This window comes from Scardinius erythrophthalmus (assembly GCF_964197995.2).
Source record: "Scardinius erythrophthalmus genome assembly, chromosome: 15".
Taxonomy (NCBI): Eukaryota; Metazoa; Chordata; class Actinopteri; order Cypriniformes; family Leuciscidae; genus Scardinius; species Scardinius erythrophthalmus.
This window is the reverse complement of record NC_138235.1, coordinates 28,711,536-28,732,597: the sequence shown is the minus strand read 5'-3', so window position 1 is coordinate 28,732,597 and position 21,062 is coordinate 28,711,536. Positions and strand designations below refer to the sequence as shown.

The 21,062-nt window shown below is 36.3% G+C and overlaps 1 protein-coding gene across 5 annotated transcripts in view; it reads left to right on the top strand.

Moving 5' to 3' along the window:
- Window positions 1-19,711, top strand: part of kif1b (kinesin family member 1B) — a 76,531-nt gene extending 56,820 nt beyond the window's left edge. For all 5 annotated transcript variants that reach the window (XM_081386728.1, XM_081386726.1, XM_081386725.1 and 2 more), the window contains 22 exons: window positions 1,153-1,271; window positions 1,444-1,529; window positions 3,413-3,542; window positions 4,448-4,592; window positions 4,731-4,821; window positions 5,051-5,169; window positions 5,755-5,810; window positions 7,892-8,000; window positions 8,162-8,228; window positions 9,179-9,263; window positions 9,425-9,530; window positions 12,212-12,326; window positions 12,409-12,542; window positions 12,908-12,969; window positions 13,484-13,629; window positions 13,735-13,977; window positions 15,013-15,081; window positions 15,162-15,262; window positions 15,351-15,503; window positions 15,662-15,854; window positions 15,945-16,063; window positions 16,851-19,711. In XM_081386728.1, the coding sequence (XP_081242854.1) occupies window positions 1,153-1,271; window positions 1,444-1,529; window positions 3,413-3,542; window positions 4,448-4,592; window positions 4,731-4,821; window positions 5,051-5,169; window positions 5,755-5,810; window positions 7,892-8,000; window positions 8,162-8,228; window positions 9,179-9,263; window positions 9,425-9,530; window positions 12,212-12,326; window positions 12,409-12,542; window positions 12,908-12,969; window positions 13,484-13,629; window positions 13,735-13,977; window positions 15,013-15,081; window positions 15,162-15,262; window positions 15,351-15,503; window positions 15,662-15,854; window positions 15,945-16,063; window positions 16,851-16,893 (2,491 nt within the window). In that variant the 3' untranslated portion in view covers window positions 16,894-19,711. The remainder of the gene's footprint in view (window positions 1-1,152; window positions 1,272-1,443; window positions 1,530-3,412; window positions 3,543-4,447; window positions 4,593-4,730; window positions 4,822-5,050; window positions 5,170-5,754; window positions 5,811-7,891; window positions 8,001-8,161; window positions 8,229-9,178; window positions 9,264-9,424; window positions 9,531-12,211; window positions 12,327-12,408; window positions 12,543-12,907; window positions 12,970-13,483; window positions 13,630-13,734; window positions 13,978-15,012; window positions 15,082-15,161; window positions 15,263-15,350; window positions 15,504-15,661; window positions 15,855-15,944; window positions 16,064-16,850) is intronic.
- The last annotated feature ends 1,351 nt before the right edge of the window (window positions 19,712-21,062 follow it).

Sequence of the window (21,062 nt, the reverse complement as noted above, 5' to 3'; positions counted from 1 at the left end):
TGAATGACGTGTTTTACTTGTGGTTAATATTGCACTTAAATTTCACCCTACAAGAATGCAAATGAACATTGTTAAACATCCCGTTTTGGTTTATAAATAAATTATCCGTAATGAATGTCTTTCTCCATTGACTGAGACACTTGAACACTGAATGTTCAGATCAGTTTTTAGAAGTCACACAAAAACTGTAAAATTTTATCATGTCTAATTAAATAAATGTGCTAATGGCTTTAAAAATAACTACATTAAAACACATTTTTATTAATCACACCCTTTAACACATTAACCTTTTTGATTTACAGCCCTAATTTCTTCATTTTTTGTAACTTATATGTTTATATATATATATATATATATATATATATATATATATATATATATATATATATATATATATATATATATATAGTTTTAATTTCTTTTTATTTCATTTTTATCTGTATTATTTTTTCCTTCCATTCAATTCAATAAATTCATTCTGTGTACTGAAGTAAGAACTGTACAAGAGAGAAGGATAGAGGAGGATGGCAACATAGTCTGGATGGATGCAGAGGCATAAATGGACCTGCGTCATCGTGACTTCACTGATGCGCTACAGTGATAGCTCTCCTCCATCTTGGCCTTGAGGCTGCCCACGGGGGGAGGAGGAGCTCTCTGACTGCAAACAGCTCCTGAAATTCAGACTATGTGTGCCCCCTAGCCTCTGAAAATATAAAATATTCTGAAACAATCTCTCTTGCAATAAGCCAATGCATATTTTTTGTTTTATGTGACCGTACAATATATTGTATGAATTATTTGTTTGTCCTTTTTTTTTTTTTTTTTTTTTTTGGCATTTAATTTCAAGGTTGGAGGGTTTGTTTTCTGTCTTATGTTATTTAGTGTCATATTCAGTGTCAGCTCTTAGTAAAAGTGTCTGACACATCATGTCCATTATTCTCCAGTGGTGTTAATCAGGGTAATGGAGATGAACCTGTGGCCCTGCAGTGAAAGGAAATCACTGTGCGTAACACTACTAAGCTGTGCATCTCCTGTACCCTCCATACTAATACATTTGTTTTTTAAGGATGTTCTGAACGTGTGTGTGAATAAGACAGTCAGGCAACGACAGCTCTCAGGGCGGTACTATAACTGCTGTTCTTTTTCCTCCAGAGCCTTCGTGTACCTGAGCAACCTGCTGTACCCTGTTCCTCTGGTGCATCGTGTTGCTATAGTAACAGAGAAGGGAGATGTGCGAGGATTCCTGCGAGTGGGGGTCCAAGCCATCGCTGGTGAGCACTGCTCTATATTAATGAATTAATTAAGATTATGCTCAGATTTAATTAAGCACAGTTGATATCAATCTGATGTGCTTTATAAACATTAATTTACTTTATTACGGTAAGTTTTTCTACAGATCTGTGACACGTGTGTCCTTATTCTTTGGTATTTGTGTTTTTGTAGCAGACGAAGAGGCTCCTGATTATGGATCCGGTGTGCGTCAGTCGGGGACTGCTAAAATTTCTTTTGACAACGAGTATTTTAAAAAGGTACTTTAAAGCCAGTCCAGCTGTTAAGTTTTCCTGTTATTTTAACATGAGTGGATGTATACAAGAAAATATCAATAATTTGTCTAAATATCTCCCCACAAATGTCAAATACCCATACAGAGGAGGATATAGACCCAATATGGTGGCTGCAGGAAAGGAAGTCCTACCTTCTTAAAAGTGTCAGTCACTATATTGACAAATCAATCATCTAGTCTGTTTATTCTAGAATGTAACACTAACCCTAACCCAAGATGCGAAAATTTTGTTTTTATTTAGCCTTTATTGAACTGAATAAGCAACATTTATATGATTTTATTGCTTATTTTGTGTATGTTTTTGCCAAGTAAACTGAACAAACAGTTTTAAATATTACAGGCTCAGCCTATTCAAGTAGATAGGAGCTGATGCCTTCAATCATGCCTTCAAGATTACCAAGTTACCAAGATGGCAACTGTGTGATCCTAAGTTTTTTTTCATGCGATTATATACTGTATAATATTCAAAGTTCATGTGTGTATATTATATTATATTATATTATATTATATTATATTATATTATATTATATTATATTATATTATATTATATTATATTATATTATATTATATTATATTATATTATATTATATTATATTATATTATATTATATTAATCGTATGCTGTAACACGTTAACGTTGACAGCACTAATTATATTATATTATAGGAACAATTAACTCCAGGCCATTCAATTATTAGAAAATAAGGTGGTGTTATTATGTAAAAAATTACCAGAGGTGGTAATGCTGCCACAACGCCAAGCAGAGTTACACCTCGGTTGTGCATTTTCTAATAATTCAATGGACCGGAGTCAATTATTCCGCTTATACTACAGTTAGCACACCTCAAGACATTGTTCAGATGTTGCATTTCAAGGCAATTGTAAGGTTGTCCTTAAAACGCTCTTGTGTGTGGAACTAATCTCTTACACATCTCATCCCAAGCCTCCATTGCTAATTCCAAAACCTCACTTTAGAGCTCTTAACGGTGGCTTGAGCCATTGATAGCAGACTAATGCAGTTATTAGAGAGAGAGAGAGATTAAGCGTGTGTGAATTACCTCAGTCTGTGCGTCTCTCAACAGTATTCAGCAGCACCGTCTCTAATAGCGAAACTGTACGTTTATCTGCTTCAAGAACAGCGCCGTTATGACATTGCTAGTGAGAAATGTCATGTAGCTTTTAAGTTGCTAAAATATTTTCATGATAAAATCGTCAAAGCAGCACCACATTTCTGTGCGAGTGTGTGTCCATACTGCATGTGTGCATTTGAGTTAGAGAGAGTGGGTGAAAGGGAGTATGTGCTTTCCATACATAATAAAACGTGGCATATTTTGTCATTTTTATCTTACTGTTTACTAAATTTATTTGCTTGGTCAGTGTCGTTGTGGGTTTTGGTTCTTTTGCTGTTGTAGGCTGTAAGGACCTTTTGAAATAACAAAATCATTTGGCGAAGTGATATGGATATTTTAAGGCCTGTTTATCACAAAAAGACTATTCATGTATAGACTGATACTAAGAGATTGAATTTCAAACGGATACCCAGTTGAAGTTTAAAAATTGATCTTATCTCAAGATTGACATTTGTACTAGTTTGTATAAGGTTTGAGTTTTTTATGCTTATACTGAGAGACATTTTGATGATCGCTGCCTTTTTTAAATTTCCTTTTTCTCTCTCTCTCTCTCTCTCTCTCTCTCTCTCTCTCTCTCTCTCTCTCTCTCTCTCTCTCTCTCTCTCTCTCTCTCTCTCTCTCTCTCTCTCTCTCTCTCTCTCTCTCTCTCTCTCTCTCTCTCTCTCTCTCTCTCTCTCTCTCTCTCTCTTTCTCTCTCTCTCTTTTATTCCACCATCCAGAGTGATTTCTCCCCTGTGGTGATGACCCGCTCTGGCCTCTCTTTGGAAGAGCTGCGTATTGTGGAAGGTCAAGGTCAAAGTTCAGAGGTCATCACCCCTTCAGAAGAGATGAACAGAATAAATGACATGGGTGAGTGTGGATGCACAGGCCAGCTGGCAACCCCTGAGCTCCAAACAAAACCGTTCAGTCTGAGTGAAAAGAAATGCTTACACATCCAGACGATGCTGTTGTTTTCTGGTATGTCACATTTGATTTACACTGCATCAGTGTTCAGAAAGCTTTTGGACCAAATAGATTCTTCTAGCAGGTTTTAACAGGTCAATATAAGTGATACAAAGACCATGGAAAAAGATTTACAGATGTTGTTTATTAAAGGGATAGTTCACCCAAAAATGAAAATTAGCCCATGATTTGCTCACCCTGAAGCCATCCTAGGTGTATATGACATTCTTTTTTCAGACGAATGCAATCGGGAGTTATAGTGATTATAGTTTATAAATTTTTAAATATGGGTATTTACCTTACACAAACCCATGGCTTCACTTTAGAAGGCCTTTATTGGGCTTTTAATGGATTACTTTTATAATGGATGGATGCACTTTTTTGTATTCGTCTGAAAGAAGAATGTCATAAACACCTAGGATGGCTTCAAGGTGACTAAATCATGGGCTAATTTTCATTTTTGGGTGAACTAACCCTTTTAAAATATCACATAATATCAAATAACTATCAACCTGCATTTTTTGCAGTATAAATTTATTTTTATAGAATTAGATGATTCTAGTAGTAAAAAAAAAACATACAGTTGTTGACCAAGAAAAACTAAATCTACAATTTAATTCAACATATACAATTTTTTGATATATTTCTTAAATAGAATTACGGTAGATGGTTCTACACAGTAAAATATAATTACAGGGAATGCCCAAGAAAATCAGCCAACATCTACAATTTCACATTAACTGTGTATAGATCCATTTACACAAAACAGTCTAATATTATGTATATTTACACATGTGTTTTGTGTCTAAAAGACCTGAAGCTTGGGAACGTGGACACAAAACTGGGTGATGGTTTGGCAGAGCATCTGGAAGTGGGTAGTATTTTCACTTTCCGCGTCACCGTTCTGCAGGCGAGCAGCATCCCGCCCGAGTACGCAGACATCTTCTGCCAGTTCAAGTGAGTCAGCCTGTCTCCATAGCAACCCTTCTTTCCTGTCTCATTGGTCTCTATTCAGACAGAGCGCACACCTTCACATAAATCACGCAAACACACAGTCACGCTTCTCACAGTAATCCTGTCTCATGCTGCCAACAGCTTCCTCCATCGTCACGATGAGGCTTTCAGCACAGAGCCACTGAAGAACACAGGCAAAGGTGCCCCGCTGGGCTTTTACCACGTACAGAATGTAAGTGTTGAATGCAGCGAGAGAGATGAGGTTTTAAGGAGGAAAATGAAAATTGTGATGGTATAAACACCCCAGAGTTGTTAATAGAGAGTACTCATTCAAATATTTCATCAGGCTAGATGCGTATAATGAATTGTGCTTCATTATTTAAGCATACTATCTATTTGCCTACTATCTTTAGGCAAATATGAATGTGTTGCCAACTTATTTATGCGGTTTTCACATCCAGATCTCAGTGGAGGTGACGGAGTCCTTTATTGAGTACATAAAGACCAAGCCAGTTGTGTTTGAAGTGTTTGGCCATTACCAACAGCACCCACTGCACATTCATGGACAGGAACTTGTCAGGTAACAACCTGTTGTCCAGTTTTACATATTTGATAAATATTTGAGTGCATTTCAGGGATGTAAACACATTGATGGTGACTTCACATTTGCCTGATTTTTAAAGAAATGACATTTTAGAATTGTCAAATATCAATTTATATTTATATAAAATTATTGTATTTATTAATGTGTTGAATTCACTTTCATTTTCTTATCTTAATTTTCATTTTAGTTTACATTTTAGTAGTTGTTTACGTTTTTTTATTAGTATTTTTTATTCATAATATTTCTGTTTTGTAACACATTTATTTTTAATCTAACAAATTTTGCCTCAAGTCGATATTATTTCACTTTGTCATTGACATCTTGCTGTTGATGGAGTTTGATTTGTGTTTAACCTAGAATATTCATTTACTTATTTTATCAGCATATTCATTGTAATAATTACAAATATTTTATATTTGTTTATACAGCATATAGTAGCAGGAAATAAATGTTCCTGCAATCCTAACTGAGTGGTTATGCCCTTGGTGCATTGATTTAAAGCATTCAGATTTATTAAAGTTTTTGTTTTGCATGTCTGATAATTTTCTGCTTCTCTTGTAGCCCTTCTCAGCCTTCCAGAAAGTACTACCCTCCACCTATGCCTCTGTCTAAACCAGGTATGACGGCAACTGCTATATAACTCAAAAATGACATCTTCATTTGTCTTCATGAAGAACATTACATTATTCATTAAGTCAGCTCGAAGGGTCTTAAATTTGCATAAGTAACAATAAAGCAGTTCCTTAAATAATCCTCGCCCAGAGCGTGTATGCTCCTCTATCTCCCCTCTAATTATTAGTGTAATTCATTACAAGATTCATTAAACAAGGAGCTACCTCAGTTCACAATGATGCTGTAATCTCTGGCTCTTTCGTTTGATACGGTTATCTCCTCTCAAAAGGGCTCTGGATCCCATTTATGCGGCAAGTCAGTTTGAAAGACGAAGCTGTCAGCCGTTCCTGTCAGGACTGATGTTATTTATTTAATTTTTTTGATAAAGAACAAATCTCCCTCTGCGACCTAAAATAAAACAAAGGCTGCAGCCTTGAAGTGTCATCCATCCTGACGGCGTATTTATCTTCACCTCGAGCTGTCAGTCTTTTATATCGCAATATGAATCTAGAAGTACTACGGCTCAGCTGGAGATAATTGGAAAAGCTGTGTTGCTCTTTGTGATTTATAGATTGTAGATGTAGTGTGTTTAAAAACCTAAATGTATGTAAACCGATATGTAAAAAATAGTCATACATACACAATCTCGTTCAAAGAACTGTTAATAATCTCCAGGTGCCATTCAGGCATTTTTAAATACCTTATATAGTTCTTATACAGATGCAAGGTACATATAGGGATTGGACAAAACAAATGTGAACACCTGGGGTGATATTTCTTTATTAAGGTGTTTCATTAGCATCTGCCTTTAAAATAGCTTCCAACCTTCTTAGAATTGATTCATACAACTTTTGAATATCATGACATTTGTCAGTTGCTTCAGAGATGTTTGAAGGGATGGATTCTGCTTCTCACTCTAATATTTTTAATATTACACAAGAATAGTTTTGAATATTTAATATGAAATTAACTATATATTTTTTTTCTTTATTTAGAATTAAGTCTGATGCAAAGATACTCATGAATTTAAATGTGGCTTAATTGTCCAAATACTTTTTGAGGCCCCTAAATTCTCTAGAATGCCCATTTCTCACATGTAACTCCATCTTTATCTTTGTCATTTCAATCCGCATACTCACCACTCTCTCCTGGGCTGTCCGCTCAGACCATGCACGTAAGATTGAGTTGATCAGGTACCTGATGAGCGGGTACGTGCACGGCCAAGTGTTGGACACAATCTCGGAGCATGCAAACGCATTGGCTTCAACGGCCGTCGCCAGTCTAGAGGAAGGGGTAGATGATCTGTCCCACTTCCCCTTCCTCCCTACACCCAACAGCCCCATTCTCAGAGTGCCCAAACACGACGGTTGGTACAGAGCCTCAGAGGCGCAGAGTAGTTTAGATCGATAGAGTTTGGGTCTGTGCTGTGCTTTAATGTACTGTGACCCTAGTGTAGCCCATCATCCCTACCCAATGACAGAATCCCAGTAGATGTTCTTTTAAATGTAGATATTCCTAATGCCGAAGATAAGCTATAAAAGCTTTTCCTTGAGCTGCTGAGTTTTTAAGTGTCACTCTCTTATTTTTCTCCCTGGTTGATCTAGACTCCAGTGACAGCTGCTTCGTGTTTCCTCTTGTGTTACTTTAAAGCTGTAGTGCTAATTAAATCTTGTTAGGTGTTTTCCATATTCTCTTGCTAGCTTCCCTCAAGATTTTTTTTCTTTTTCACAAATGACGAAAAGCTCGCAAGTTACACAAGTGTTTTTCCTCCATCTCTGTGCATAAGATTTCCTGTAGCTTTTCCCCAGCGCGATTGACTCCCACTAAACAATACAGAGCGCTGAAGGAAATGGAGTGCCACCCCTTAGTTGAAGTTTTAGGAGCACATCAGCTGTATTGATTTTCCCCATGTAGTATAGAGTTTCTTGTGGATGCTTTGTGTTTTCTCACATTACGTGACTCATGCTCATATTGTTTATCTGTCATGTTCAGCAGTTTTTTTTTTTTATAGAAAAGGCTAGTTTAAATACATCAGCCATATGGTGCACCATATTCCTGCCCTATTAATATTTCACTTACCTTGCAGTGCCAGCCACCAAACTGAACACCATTACTAAGTCCAACCTGGGTCAGTGTGTGAGCAAGTATGACCTGGTGGCTTGGTTCGAGATCAGTGAACTGGAGCCCACTGGAGAGTAAGTGAACCATTCTGACATCTACATACAGGCCCAAAATTTCTGGTTAAAATGGTTTTACTCGGTTGTCTCAGTAAGCAGCATTTATAGAGAATTTGTATAATTAAAAATGTTGCTCTAAAGGCTGTTTGCACATATAAATGATGTGTTGTTTATTGTAGGTATATCCCAGCAGTAGTTGATCACTCAGGAGGTCTTCCCTGTCATGGCACGTACCTTTTGCACCAGGTATTTATTCTGGCTTTCACTAATATGAGTGTGAATATTTGCTCTTACAATGATTCGGTTTACAACTCTTCTTTTGGTGTCAGTTTGCTTTAGTTTGATTAGTTTTTTATATATGTGTTTATATATATATATATATATATATATATATATATATATATATATATATATATATATATATATATATATATATATATATATATATATATATACAATAAAAATTGGCATTGGCGAGTATATGAAACGGTGTCAATCGCCAGTTAGCTGGTAACATTTTTTAGAATTCTAACAAAGCAATATTGTAAGAACATGAATCACGACAGTTAACGGGCCAGTGCTTCATCGTCACGAAAGTTTAAGCCTTTCCAATATAAATATTTAAGCGCATTACTCGCGTGCCGTCTAGGAAGATTTCTGTGAAAGCGTGCGCCCAGAAAAGTAAACTTGACTAAATTTCTCTATCTGAAATGTACATTTTCACTGGTATCTAAAATGTTGGTGTCATAACTGTCTGTTTTTGCAAAAATAGTTTCATGGCTGGTAAAAAATGTTTATGCTCGGTAAATGTTCTTAAGTCAAAAGTTAGTTTTGGGCCCTATATATTATATAAGTAAGATAATATAACATACAAATATGCAACTGGATGAACAGTGTTGTACTGGAATAGTGACAAAAAAATAGGCCAGAAAAACAACAACTGAATATTGAATATTATTATATCAATTATGATTGAACTTTGAATACTGTTATCAATGAATTACATTTTCATAGATGTCTGCATTGCAATGCACTCTGGTCTTGTGTTCTTCTGTCTCTACGCTCATTCTTTCTGCATTTGTGCTCAGGAAATCTGTAGTTTAGCCTAAGGATCATGTTCATTGTCCTTAGCCAAGGACATATAAATCATTCAAATTGAGATTGCTTTTAGTAACCTGTGTTGCTTGTGTTTTCAGGGCATCCAACGTAGAATAACAGTCACTCTGATCCATGAGAAGGGCAGTGAGCTGCACTGGAAGGACGTCAGAGAGCTGGTTGTTGGTCAGTATATAAAATTTTGCTTCTGAAATCTTAAATAGAACATATAATTATTTGCACAGCTGTAATGACCAATCAGCAGCCAGGACGGTAAAACATCAGTTTTATAAAGTGCATTGTAAAGGCTACAGCCATCTGACATCGGATCATTGTGCCTGTTGCAGGTCGAATCAGGAATAAGCCAGAAGTGGATGATTCAGCTGCAGACGCAGTCCTGTCTCTCAACATTATCTCAGCTAAAAACTTGAAATCTTCCCACATCTCCAGCAGGTATGCCGTGTTCGCGCTCCACATTTGACAACCTAAGGACCTTTTCCCAGTAAAGGGCCTATTAAATCAAGTATTAAGCTCATTTATCTGTCTGCAGTCAGTGGCAGGTCTGCAAAAGGTCTGCAAATGCTCTACTCACCTAATGAAAATGCATCTACCTAACTGCTTAGAATTCAGGACAGGAGAGCATGTTGAACATGAGTCATCGCTGGGAAAAATCCTGCAGGGATCAAGAGAGCCATCTAGTGGACCAAAAGAAAAACAGCAATTTATCCAATAAGCACAGTGTCCTGTACAGCTCTATTTATTTAGAAAATCTGCATGTTGTGTTCTTTTAATGATGCCAGTTTGCTTTATTCTCTCGTTTGCTCATTTATTTCCTTTGCCTGTTTAATCTGAATGCTGCTTTTTGTCTTTTGATTTGTAAATATTTCTGTTGCCTGACTGTTTCTGCTTGTTTTGTCTCTCTTTTTGTTCTCGTCCTTTTCCTGCTGCGGTTGGATTCTTGGTTTTGCTCAGCCTTTGTATTGATAGCGATATTGCTAGGTATCAGAACCACCTGATCATAAAGCATTTTTACCATCAAAGTGCTTTATGAGATGTTTGTGATCTGTAGGCGTAACAGTAGCAGACCTATGTACTGCATCTGTGTCAGTGTTTCTCTCTTAACTCATTCTACATAATAGTATGAATTAAGGTGAAGTATTACTGTTAAATGTGCAAAGAAAAAAAAACTATTCTAAAAATTTGCTATATTTAAATGCAAAATCAAAATTTAATTTTATTGGGCCTGACCCATTTAAACTTGAAATATGGAAATTAGACATTGCATTATTAAATTTAAACACATTTGCATATTAAGTGATTTAGGCTCCACATTTGTTTAAATGTAATCAACAACAGACCAAAACTCAAACCCTTTTGTCATATGGTTATTTAATGTAATATTTGCTTATATGTGCATGTACTGTAAATGAACATACATTTCCCCATTTTTAAGATAAAATGGCTCATTAAATTGGCAAAATTTATATATAATATAATATGAGATGTATTATGTTTTCTTTGTCATTCTAAGAAAATAAACCTTTATTTAATAAAATGTATAATATATATATATATATATATATATTTAGATATAATATAAAATGTGTATATATGTTTTTTTTCATTGCTTTTGCATGTAGTATCTCACCTTAAAACTATTAAATAGATGAGCTTTTGCCACCACATATCTTTAAAAAAACAAACAAACATCTGAATGAATGTAGATCTGACATTTCATTTGATTATACTCCACATTCAATGTATAATTACATTTGGCTTGTTAGCAGCTGAAATCTGCAATGATGAGTCTAGATACAGACGCAGGCAAGCCTTTGTGCATCTATGTGCCATTTAAACAATGAAATAAGAACGAGAAAGGGAGGGGAGGGAGTGGAGAAAAAGACACATGGATATTTGAGGATGAGTCACCTGTGTGAATCTCATTCTCTGTCTCCATGTGTCCGTTCATATAAATGGTGTGCCTTTGCTTATAGACTTCACGGCGCTGTAGCTCTGAGTCACACACACGCACACTGCTTCCTTACAGTCTACTTCAAGCTCACACCAGATCACTATTAATGTAGCACCTGTCAACACTCTGGTGTTGTGTTGATCACTATGCGACTCGAACGCATCAACAAAGTATTTGGGCACAGAGATTTCCCAACAGCGCGTGATACAGCTGTCATTACACCTCGTTTTTCACAGTGAGATTGTCTGTCTTTTAGCACCATCTGTGAGCTGAAAGTTTGCAGGCAGCATAGCTAATATATTTATTGTAGAAGCCTGATGCTTCACTGTCATGCACAGTTAAAAGTCAACATGAAAATTAAAATTGAACCTATTCTCTTACATTTTACTGTTAATACACATTTTTGGCCTTATTGGGAATAATTCATTGGTGCATGTTAAATAAAGAGACACATTTTTATTTTGATAATCGTTCAGGTACGATACTGTTCAAAAGTTTGGGGTCAGTAAGATTTTTTTTATATTTCTGAAAGAAGTCCAAGGCTGCATTTATTTGATCAAAAATACAGTACAAACTAAAATATTGTGAAAAATTATTACAATTTAAAATAACTGTTTTCTATTGTAATATATTTTAATTACTCATTACTCAAGTCAAGAAATCTGCTAATATGCTGATTTGGTGCTTATCATATCTTATTATTATCATCAATGTTGAAAACAGCTTATTAATATTTTTGTGTAAACCATGATACCTTTTTTCCCCATGATTGTTTGATGAATAGAAAGATCGAAAGAACAACATTTATTTAAAATAGAAATAGTTTGTAACAAAGTCCTAAATGTAACTTTTTATTTTTTTTTTAAATACATCCTTGCTGAATAAAAGTATAATTTTCTATTATAAAAAAATACTGGCCTCAAACGTTTTGAATGGTATTGTAAATGTAATAACTTTTCATGATCCTGTCAATATTGTATATTCTGTATATTGTATATGTAAAATGGGTTGTGAATGACATTTCATGTTGTCTTTAAGCACATCCAAACACTCCAAAAAAATAGTGAATAGCATAATTAATCACTTAAGCACCAGTAGACATCCTTCCATGGATTCATATTGTGTCTATATCCTTAAATCGAATGCATTTCTCCTTTCTCAGGACGTTCTACCGGTTCGAGGCTGTCTGGGACAGTTCCCTGCACAACTCTCTCCTGCTGAACCGTGTCACTCCCTACGGAGAGAAGATTTACATGACCCTGTCAGCCTATCTGGAGGTCAGCCTTGACTCTTTTTAAAGGACTAGTTCTTTAGAAGCAGGTTTTACAGCATTGACGTGTGCTAACCACTTCCCTGCAGCTTGATCACTGCATCCAGCCTGCCATCATTACCAAGGACATCTGCATGGTCTTCTACTCCAGAGATGCTAAGATCTCTCCTCCACGCTCCCTGAGGAACCTGTTCGGCAGTGGTTACTCCAAAACCCCCGACTGGTATAAAAAAAATGTTTCTTTTATTTCTTTCACCACAAAAAAACTCAAATGTTTCTGATGGTTAGTTGACTTAAAATACTTTTAGGAGATATCCTGCATTGGGACATGCTGTACTCCATCTAAAACTATATTAAAGTGCATTTTATCAAATTTTATCAAATTTTACCTAATTTCTGAAAGACTACATGGAATATTAATTGACACATTCATATAAATGTTAAACGGGAATTGTGATTTTTGATCAAAGAAAATATTGATGGACATCTTAAACATCAACTATCATTAAAGTCTTGAAATGTGTGTCCGTAAATTTGCTATGTGTTTAGAAACTTTGCTAACACTTTTCTGATGTGTTTCCATTATAGTAATAAAGTGACAGGAATCTATGAGCTTAGCTTGTGCAAAATAGCCGACACAGGAAGCCCAGGTGAGATTTTCCTAAAAACTTTTTTTTTTTTTTTTACAAAAAAACTAACAAAAATAAATTGCATTAAATTGATCAAAAGTGACAAGAAAGCCATTTATAATGTTATTAAAGAATTCTATTTAAAATAAATGCTGTTCTTTTGAACCGAACTGAAGACTGGAGTAATGATGCTGAAAATTCAGCTTTGCATCACAGGAATAAATTACATTTTAAAATATATTAAAATAGAAAACAGTTGTTTTTAATTGTGATAATATCTCACAATAGTAGTTTTTACTGTATTTTAAATGCAGACTTGAGTTCTTTCGAAAGAATTAGAAAAATCTTACTGACCCCAAACCTTTGAATGGTATTGTAAATGTATAAAGATTATTAATAAAATGGATATTACAAATAATAATAAATATATATGATTTAAAAATTTAGCAAGATGATTTTTCTGTTTAGCATTAATGATTCTGCATATTGATATAACAGGCCTGCTATATTAATCAATTTCACTGTTGTTTTTCAGGTATGCAGCGGCGGAGGCGGAAGGTTCTGGACACATCTGTGGCGTATGTGCGTGGAGAGGAAAACCTGGCAGGCTGGAGACCCAGAGGAGACAGTCTGATCCTGGAGCACCAGTGGGAGCTGGAGAAACTCGAGCAGTTGCATGAGGTGAAGACTGAAGACTTTCACACTCTATGCTGCCTGTGTTTATCTGTAATATCCCACAGGCAGTCGTGATCTCCAGACCCTGATGTCCATTTCTGTCTTTGTCAGGTGGAGAAGACCCGTCACCTGCTGCTGCTCCGTGAGAAACTGAGTGAGACGCCTCCTCCTAAATCCCTGAGCGAGTCTCTGTCTCCCAGTCTGAGCAGCGGCACCCTCAGCACGTCCACCAGCATCTCCTCCCAGATCTCCTCCACCACCTATGAGAGTGCCATCACGCCCAGTGAGAGCAGCGGATACGACTCTACAGACATCGAGAGCTTGGTAGACCGTGAGAAGGAGCTGGCCACTAAGGTAAAAGACGCCACAAGTACTACTTTAATAATATTTGTTGTGATTTTAATATGTGACCCTGGATCACAAAACCAGTCACAAGTTGCACTGGTATATTTGTGGCAATAGCCAACAATCCATTGTAAGGGTCAAAATTATCGATTTTTCTTTTATGCCAAAAATCATAAGGGTATTAAGTAAAGATCATGTTCCATGAAGCTTTTTTGTAAATTTCCTACCGTAAATATATATTTAAAAAAAATTGTGAGTGAAAGCAGCACAATCGCGAACATATTTTCTCAATGTTTCAATTTTTTTGCACCCCCAGATTCCAGATTTTCAAATAGTTGTATCTTGGCCGCATATTGTCCTAACAATCCATACATCAATGGAAAGCGTATTCATTCAGCTTTCAGATGTATAAATCTCAATTTCAAAAAATGTACCCATGTGACTGGTTTTGTGGTCCAGGGTCACATATACTACTGTAAATCCTTAAATACTGTGTTCCATTTGAAATCAGATATAAGATATTCCTACTTGATATGTCTTGATATATAGACCTACAATTCAACCATTCAAAAATGTGGGGTTTGTAATAAAAAAAAAAAGTTTCTTATACTTATTACTAAGGCTGCATTTTGTTTTTGGGATAAAAAATACAGTAAAAACAGGGATACTGTTGTGAAATATTATTACAACTAAACAATTTTAATATATTTTAAAATGTAATTTATTCCTGTGATGCAGAGCTGAATTTCAGCATCATTACTGCAATCTTCAGTGTCACATGATCCTTCAGAATTCATTCTAATATGCTGATTTGATGCTCAAGAAACATTTCTAATTATTATCAATGTTGAGAACAGTTGTGCTGCTTAATTTTCCTGTGGAAACCATAATTTAGGATCTCTTTGATTCTATTCTTTAAATAGAAATTTAAAGAAGCATTTATTTGTAATATAATTAAGTACCCTTACTAAATAAAAGTGTTAAGTATATATTGTATGTCTATTAGAAGGAAGGTGTGTTTATGTCTTTTGATTTCATTTGCAGTGCCTCCGTCTCCTGACACACACTTTCAATAGCGAATACCAGATGTGCAACAGCATCAGTGACTGCAAGGTAACTTAGACAGTTCATTCAATTTGATTTGTTCCAGTTCATACAAAACTGGTTGTTTTTCACTGTTTTCTCTCTTTCAGTTGTCAGACATCTCTCCTATGGGCCGTGATCCATCCGTCACTAGTTTCAGCAGTGCTACTCTCACACCCTCCTCCACCTGCCCCTCTCTGTCAGACTCTCGGTACAGTTCAGATGTTAAAGCACAAACGATACATTCCAAATACAGTCTTCTAAAAGTGAAGTATCCTAAAAACATCTGTCTTGTCCAGGACCCCTGAAGCTAATTCTCGTGCCACCAGCCCCTCATGCTCAGACTATGAGAACTTCCCCATGGTGCCCATACTGGAAACATCCTACCTGGCCCGTGCCGGCAAACACGAATTCCTCAACCTTCTGCCTGATATTGAGGAAATGAGACCTGGGTGAGAGTTTTGACACACCTGACACATTTATTTTTGCGTTTAGTCCATTCTCGCAAGGATCAAGGTGAATTTGTGCACTTGCGACAGTCAAATGAGGCAGCAGAGACGTTGCTGTAAATAAATATGCTGGTCTGACATGCCCTTCTGTGTTCACTAAGGTCTGTGGTATCAAAGAAGGGATTCCTCAGTTTCATGGAGCCCCGCTCCAACTCTTGGGTGAAGCACTTTGTGGTGGTACGTCGGCCATACGTGTTCATCTACAACAACGACAAGGACCCGGTGGAGAGAGGAGTGCTGAATTTATCCACTGCCCAGGTGGAGTACAGCGAAGACCAGCAAGCCATGCTTAAGGTAAAGCCTCATTCACTATTTGGAAACCAACTGTTGTCATGTGATATATATCATCTGAATGCTTAATTATTGCTTTTTGATGGCTTGCAGACACCCAATACATTCGCCGTGTGCACCAAGCACAGAGGGATCCTCCTCCAGGCCAACAATGACAAAGACATGAATGACTGGCTATACGCCTTTAACCCACTCCTAGCAGGAACGATAAGGTACACATCCCAACCTTTGCCAGAAAAAAAATGTTTTTATACAATATTTTTGGTACGATTACCTATAGTTAACCCAGTCTAGCGTGTCCTCTCCACCTTTATTTTGCAAACATTCTTTGCATTGGGTAATAAAATATCAATATCAAACTAAGGCCCTGTTTACACCTGGTATTAAGATGTGTTTTGGTCAATTAGATCACAAGTAATCGAGGGAGACACATTTCCATTTGCCCTTGGTGTTTTAATCCTTTAAGTCTCTTTTGTCCACTTTCGACCACTTCTGTCCTGATTACTTTGAGGGGAGGGTCTATGGGCGGGTAAATGTCTGGGCTTTTCCAGATCTTTCGATCTAATGGATGAAATAAGCTCACGCAATTTATATGAATGTGACCGTAGATTGATGGAAAAACATACGGAGAGCAGAAGCTTTTGTTTCTGCTCTGAAAGCAGCAAGGCCAGGCCAAACGCTGTGAAATCAGGAATGGTGCGAAGAAAATTGTGCTTGGTAACCAAACTAAACTTGGGTCTTCTTTAAGTCCTGTCTGGCTAGCGCGCTTCCCATAATGTTTTCGCATTAGGTCAGGAGGAGGAGAGTAGGTGGTCCTTTGGTGTTTGTTTGAGCATATTGGACCACATGAGCGTCTACACTACGAAAGCAATCCGGTCTAATGCGTTTTCGACTACCTCTAGAAATGTGGTTGAAAGTGGACAAGCTCAAAACGTTTTAGACCTCGCTTGAACCTGTGCTTAGAGTCGTCCACCTGACTCTTTCCATGTTCTCCTACAGGTCAAAGCTGGCGAGGAGACGGTCCGGCCTGATGAAGAACTGAACGAGCGCGCATACACGCAGAGATAGTGCTCTTTTCTCTCTGTCTACCTTTACAGCGTACCAAGTGTGTTAACACTTCTAAATCTTTGTGGTTCTTGACGGTTTCCTCTTGTATGTAGACCTGTGGCTCTGTTCTCCTCTCCAGCAAATGAACTTTGAGTTCCTGAACACCAACTCCCTCTCCTCCCCCCTCTCTATTGTGTTATTGATTGGATTAATTCTGTCTTCAGTTTTTGTTCTTCGTCATATCTGAACCTCCTTCAAGTAGCATGTTGTAATAGTCTATTTGTGTGTGCACGAATCTTCAGGGCAGGTTCTGCTTTCACTTGAGTTACTCTCGTCTGTGAAGATCATTCTTACAGTGTTGTCTGCCAGGAAAATCTTACCCATGTGGCAACAGCCACAACCCTCAGGAGAAAGTTGGCTTGCTTAAAAAAACAAGAATAAAATCGAATATTATAATGTATTATAATATAAAATATTCCATATTTAATGATCAACTTTCTCTGATAGAAGATACAAAAAACAAAAACAAATAGCTTCGCTCCAGATGTTGCTGAAAAAAAGAAAACGATTTTTAGATGGACCAACGCACTTCTTGAAGACGCTTAATTTTCAAAACGAGACAAAAATGGACCCCTAAACTGAATGTTATTGCAGTATTGGCTTATTGGATTTTGCTGAATCAGAGCAAGCCGTGATAGTCGAGATGTTGACCATGTACATACAGCCGTTTACTCGCCCAGCCTGTTGTAATGTATTTGCTTGACATTTAATTCCACACGTCAAGGACGTAAAACATACCATTAATAAAGTACAGTATGTAATCATAAGACATATAATACCAAGGACAGATGATCTCTCACATATCGGTAGCCTACAGGAGTATTCTGCTCGATTTAAACCATTTCCTCAGTAGATTAGGCTAAAAAAATGGTGCAAAAGAATTACCTTAGACACAGAACACCTGACCGAATGAATCCATTTGTACATAACGTTCAGGATTACTGTGCATAACGCTATTCATGGGTTTCTCTCCTTACTGTATTACTAAAACACCATTTTCAGGGCTGTTTTAGCATGAAAGATCTGATGGTTTGGCCTCTTCTACGGTCGAGTGAGGTACTGATTTAATTGGTTACGGTTTCCAGATGATGGATTCAATTATTTTTCGCTGTTTCTAGAGAAATCTCAAGTCAGCAGGATCATTAAACCAGTCTTTTTTCTTCTTGAGAATTAAGCGTCACTTTTTAATATTATTGAACATTTACCATGTATCTCTACTGATTATCTTAACTTATTTTTATTAACATGTGATCAGTGTTTTACATTATACAATGAAAGGCAAGAAAGGCACTTTTCCTCATTTTTATTCAGCTGTTCTCATTTACTTACAGTGAAAAGTTTGACACTAAAACAGTTTCATCACTGTCGGTAGAAATTGGGCCATTTATGCAGTTCACTGCAGTGCAGTGTGCAGTTGCAGTGAGAGAAAAGGGATGGTTTGTGTTCTGCTTTATTTTTGTTTCGAAAATCTTTGCTCTGTATGTTTGAAGACTTGCAGTCAAAGCACAAGTGCTGAAGTTACCAGTGATTCGGTTTGATGGAAGTTTCAGGCGACACAACTGTCCTCTGGTCAGACAACCAGCAGGACTTATTGCCACAGGAAGACTGATCACTGTCATTCCTTAGGAAGTCAATATTCTTGCTGCTCGTATTTTCACAGGAAACGCATGAAAATTGCTCGGAAAGTCAAGTCCTCGGGTCAGCCAGCCCGTAGGCCTCATCTGAGCTGTTGGATTGTTACGGCGTCTGTGAAAATATTGAAATTGAATATTCAGATCTGGCGCATAGTGCATAATGAGCACTGAAGGATAGCTTTTATATAATTACATGAGTTGATATTTGCCAGGGCAAAGGTTTTTGACTTTTTTTTTTACCATGTTTGTTGAGTGGCTTGGTTGACTAATGTTGATATTCATAATGAATTTCATTAACTGTATTTATTTTTTTGCAATGTATATATTAGTTTGCAGCTCTTTGCACAATGTGTTTATACAACTAACAACAGAACAAATAAAGCTTGAACTATGTTGTTGTTTTCTCAAATGGAAACCAAATGATTTTAGGTTGTGGTGTTTTACTCATTGAAGTGGACTTTGAATGTACGAGTTTCACAAGAAAATGCATGAATTATCTGATGAAAGAAGAAAAATATCTTAATTAGGGACTGACATGTTGCTGTGCTTCTTAGTTCTTGAAATAGGAATTTGACCATGTCATAAGGGCACTTTTTCACATTAAGTTTAGATACGGAGGGCAGAGTTGTGACGAGGCCTGTTCATTTTCATTTCTAACATCAGGGAATATATTTTCTAGAAATATAAGATTATGTTTTGGCTTTTCCTGATGCATTGACCTCTGTTTTTCACTCATGCATTTTTCCCATGCTGCCTTTGAAGCAACCCTGGCTTTACTGTATCACCCTTATCAGAAGCCTAATGTTTCCAGATGAGCATCATTCCCTCTCATTGTGATGAAACGACAGAAAACAGTTCAGCCATTTTCATTAACACTGTACATTATTTGTCAGATTGGCTTCATTTTCATACTTATTTTGTAAATATTTAATGTTGTATGGAACTTGGATTAAAATGTAAATATGTCTTCTGTATTTGTAATAATTATAATCCATTCGCTGTATAGCCTAGACGTGTAATGCATATATCTTAATTCTGTGTATGGTAATCTTGCACCATTGACCTGTTTAGTGAATGAGATAGAAAAATAAAATTACAACCAGTGCATTAGACGAAGAATGGATCTTGTTTTGTGTCTATCCACAATACTTAGCATTAATGCTATGCATTAAATATTATCTTGTCTACATTAGTGTCTTAATTTCAAAGGCCATTACTTAAAGTAACATTTCACATGTTTCGCAATGTTTAACATTAGATTTCTACTCAAATTAAGATGTTTTTAATGAGATCTGAGAGCAACTGAAACTTTCCCGCTTCATAAAGAGATCATAAAAATAATCCATATGAATTGAGCGGTTTAGTCCAAATTTTCTGAAGAGACTTGATCACTTTATATGATGAACAGATTGAATTTAGGCTTTTATTCACATATAAACATTGATCAGCAAACATAAACAGAAGCTCAACCGAACCTGCTTGACATGCGAGAACAAACCTCATTGGTGCTGCGTAACACGAGAATGAACCTCATTGGTTCTCGCACATCAAACAAACCATCCATTTACCACAACTGTGAGTTGATGAATGTTTATATGTGAATAAAAACCTAAATTAAATCTGTTCATCATTTAAAGCAATTGTGTCTCTTCAGAAAATGTTGACTAAACCACTCAATTTGTATGAAATAGTTTTACGATTATGAACTTTTTGAACTGTTAAAGTGGTAGTTGCGTAGCTGTCAATGGAGGGACAGAAATCACTCAGATTTCATTCAAAATATCTTCATTTGTGTTCCGAAGATGAACGAATGTCTTACGGGTTTGGAACAACATGAAAGTGAGTAACTGATGACAGAATTTTCATTTTTGGGTAAACTATTCCTTTAAGATGCAAAAATCATGCATTTATTTGCATAAATAAAGTAACATTGTAACATTTTTAATATGGCAATTTTTATAAAAGGAAGAAAAACGCCTATTTAACTGTTTTATTTATTAATAATAACCGAAACATCTTAGCTATTTAATAAAGTTTATCTACAAGCTTCTCAAAAATGTGACTCGTTATAGCTATTAGCATATTAATCATTACTAACCATAAAAAGGAACAATTATTTCATTTAGAGGTTTAATATGCATTATTTTCACAATTAAACTTTTAAACCAATTAAACGCATTTAAAGTTTCGCAATTCAGAAGTCGTTATCTTTAAGTGTAGTAATCTACTTAATAATTAATCAATTTGATGAAATTTATTTGATACACGTTACACACATCACTATAGTGATGCAACTTTTGTAGGGCAAGTTAAACGAGTTCATCACAGATAATATATTTCTCCATTTACTTTCAGGCCAATTGATCGTACCATATACTGTAAAAAAAAAAAAAGGTTCGTACACGTACAGCTTGTCAGCTTCGTTTGACAGACGGGGAGGAGGGACAGAACCAGACAGCCAATGAACAGC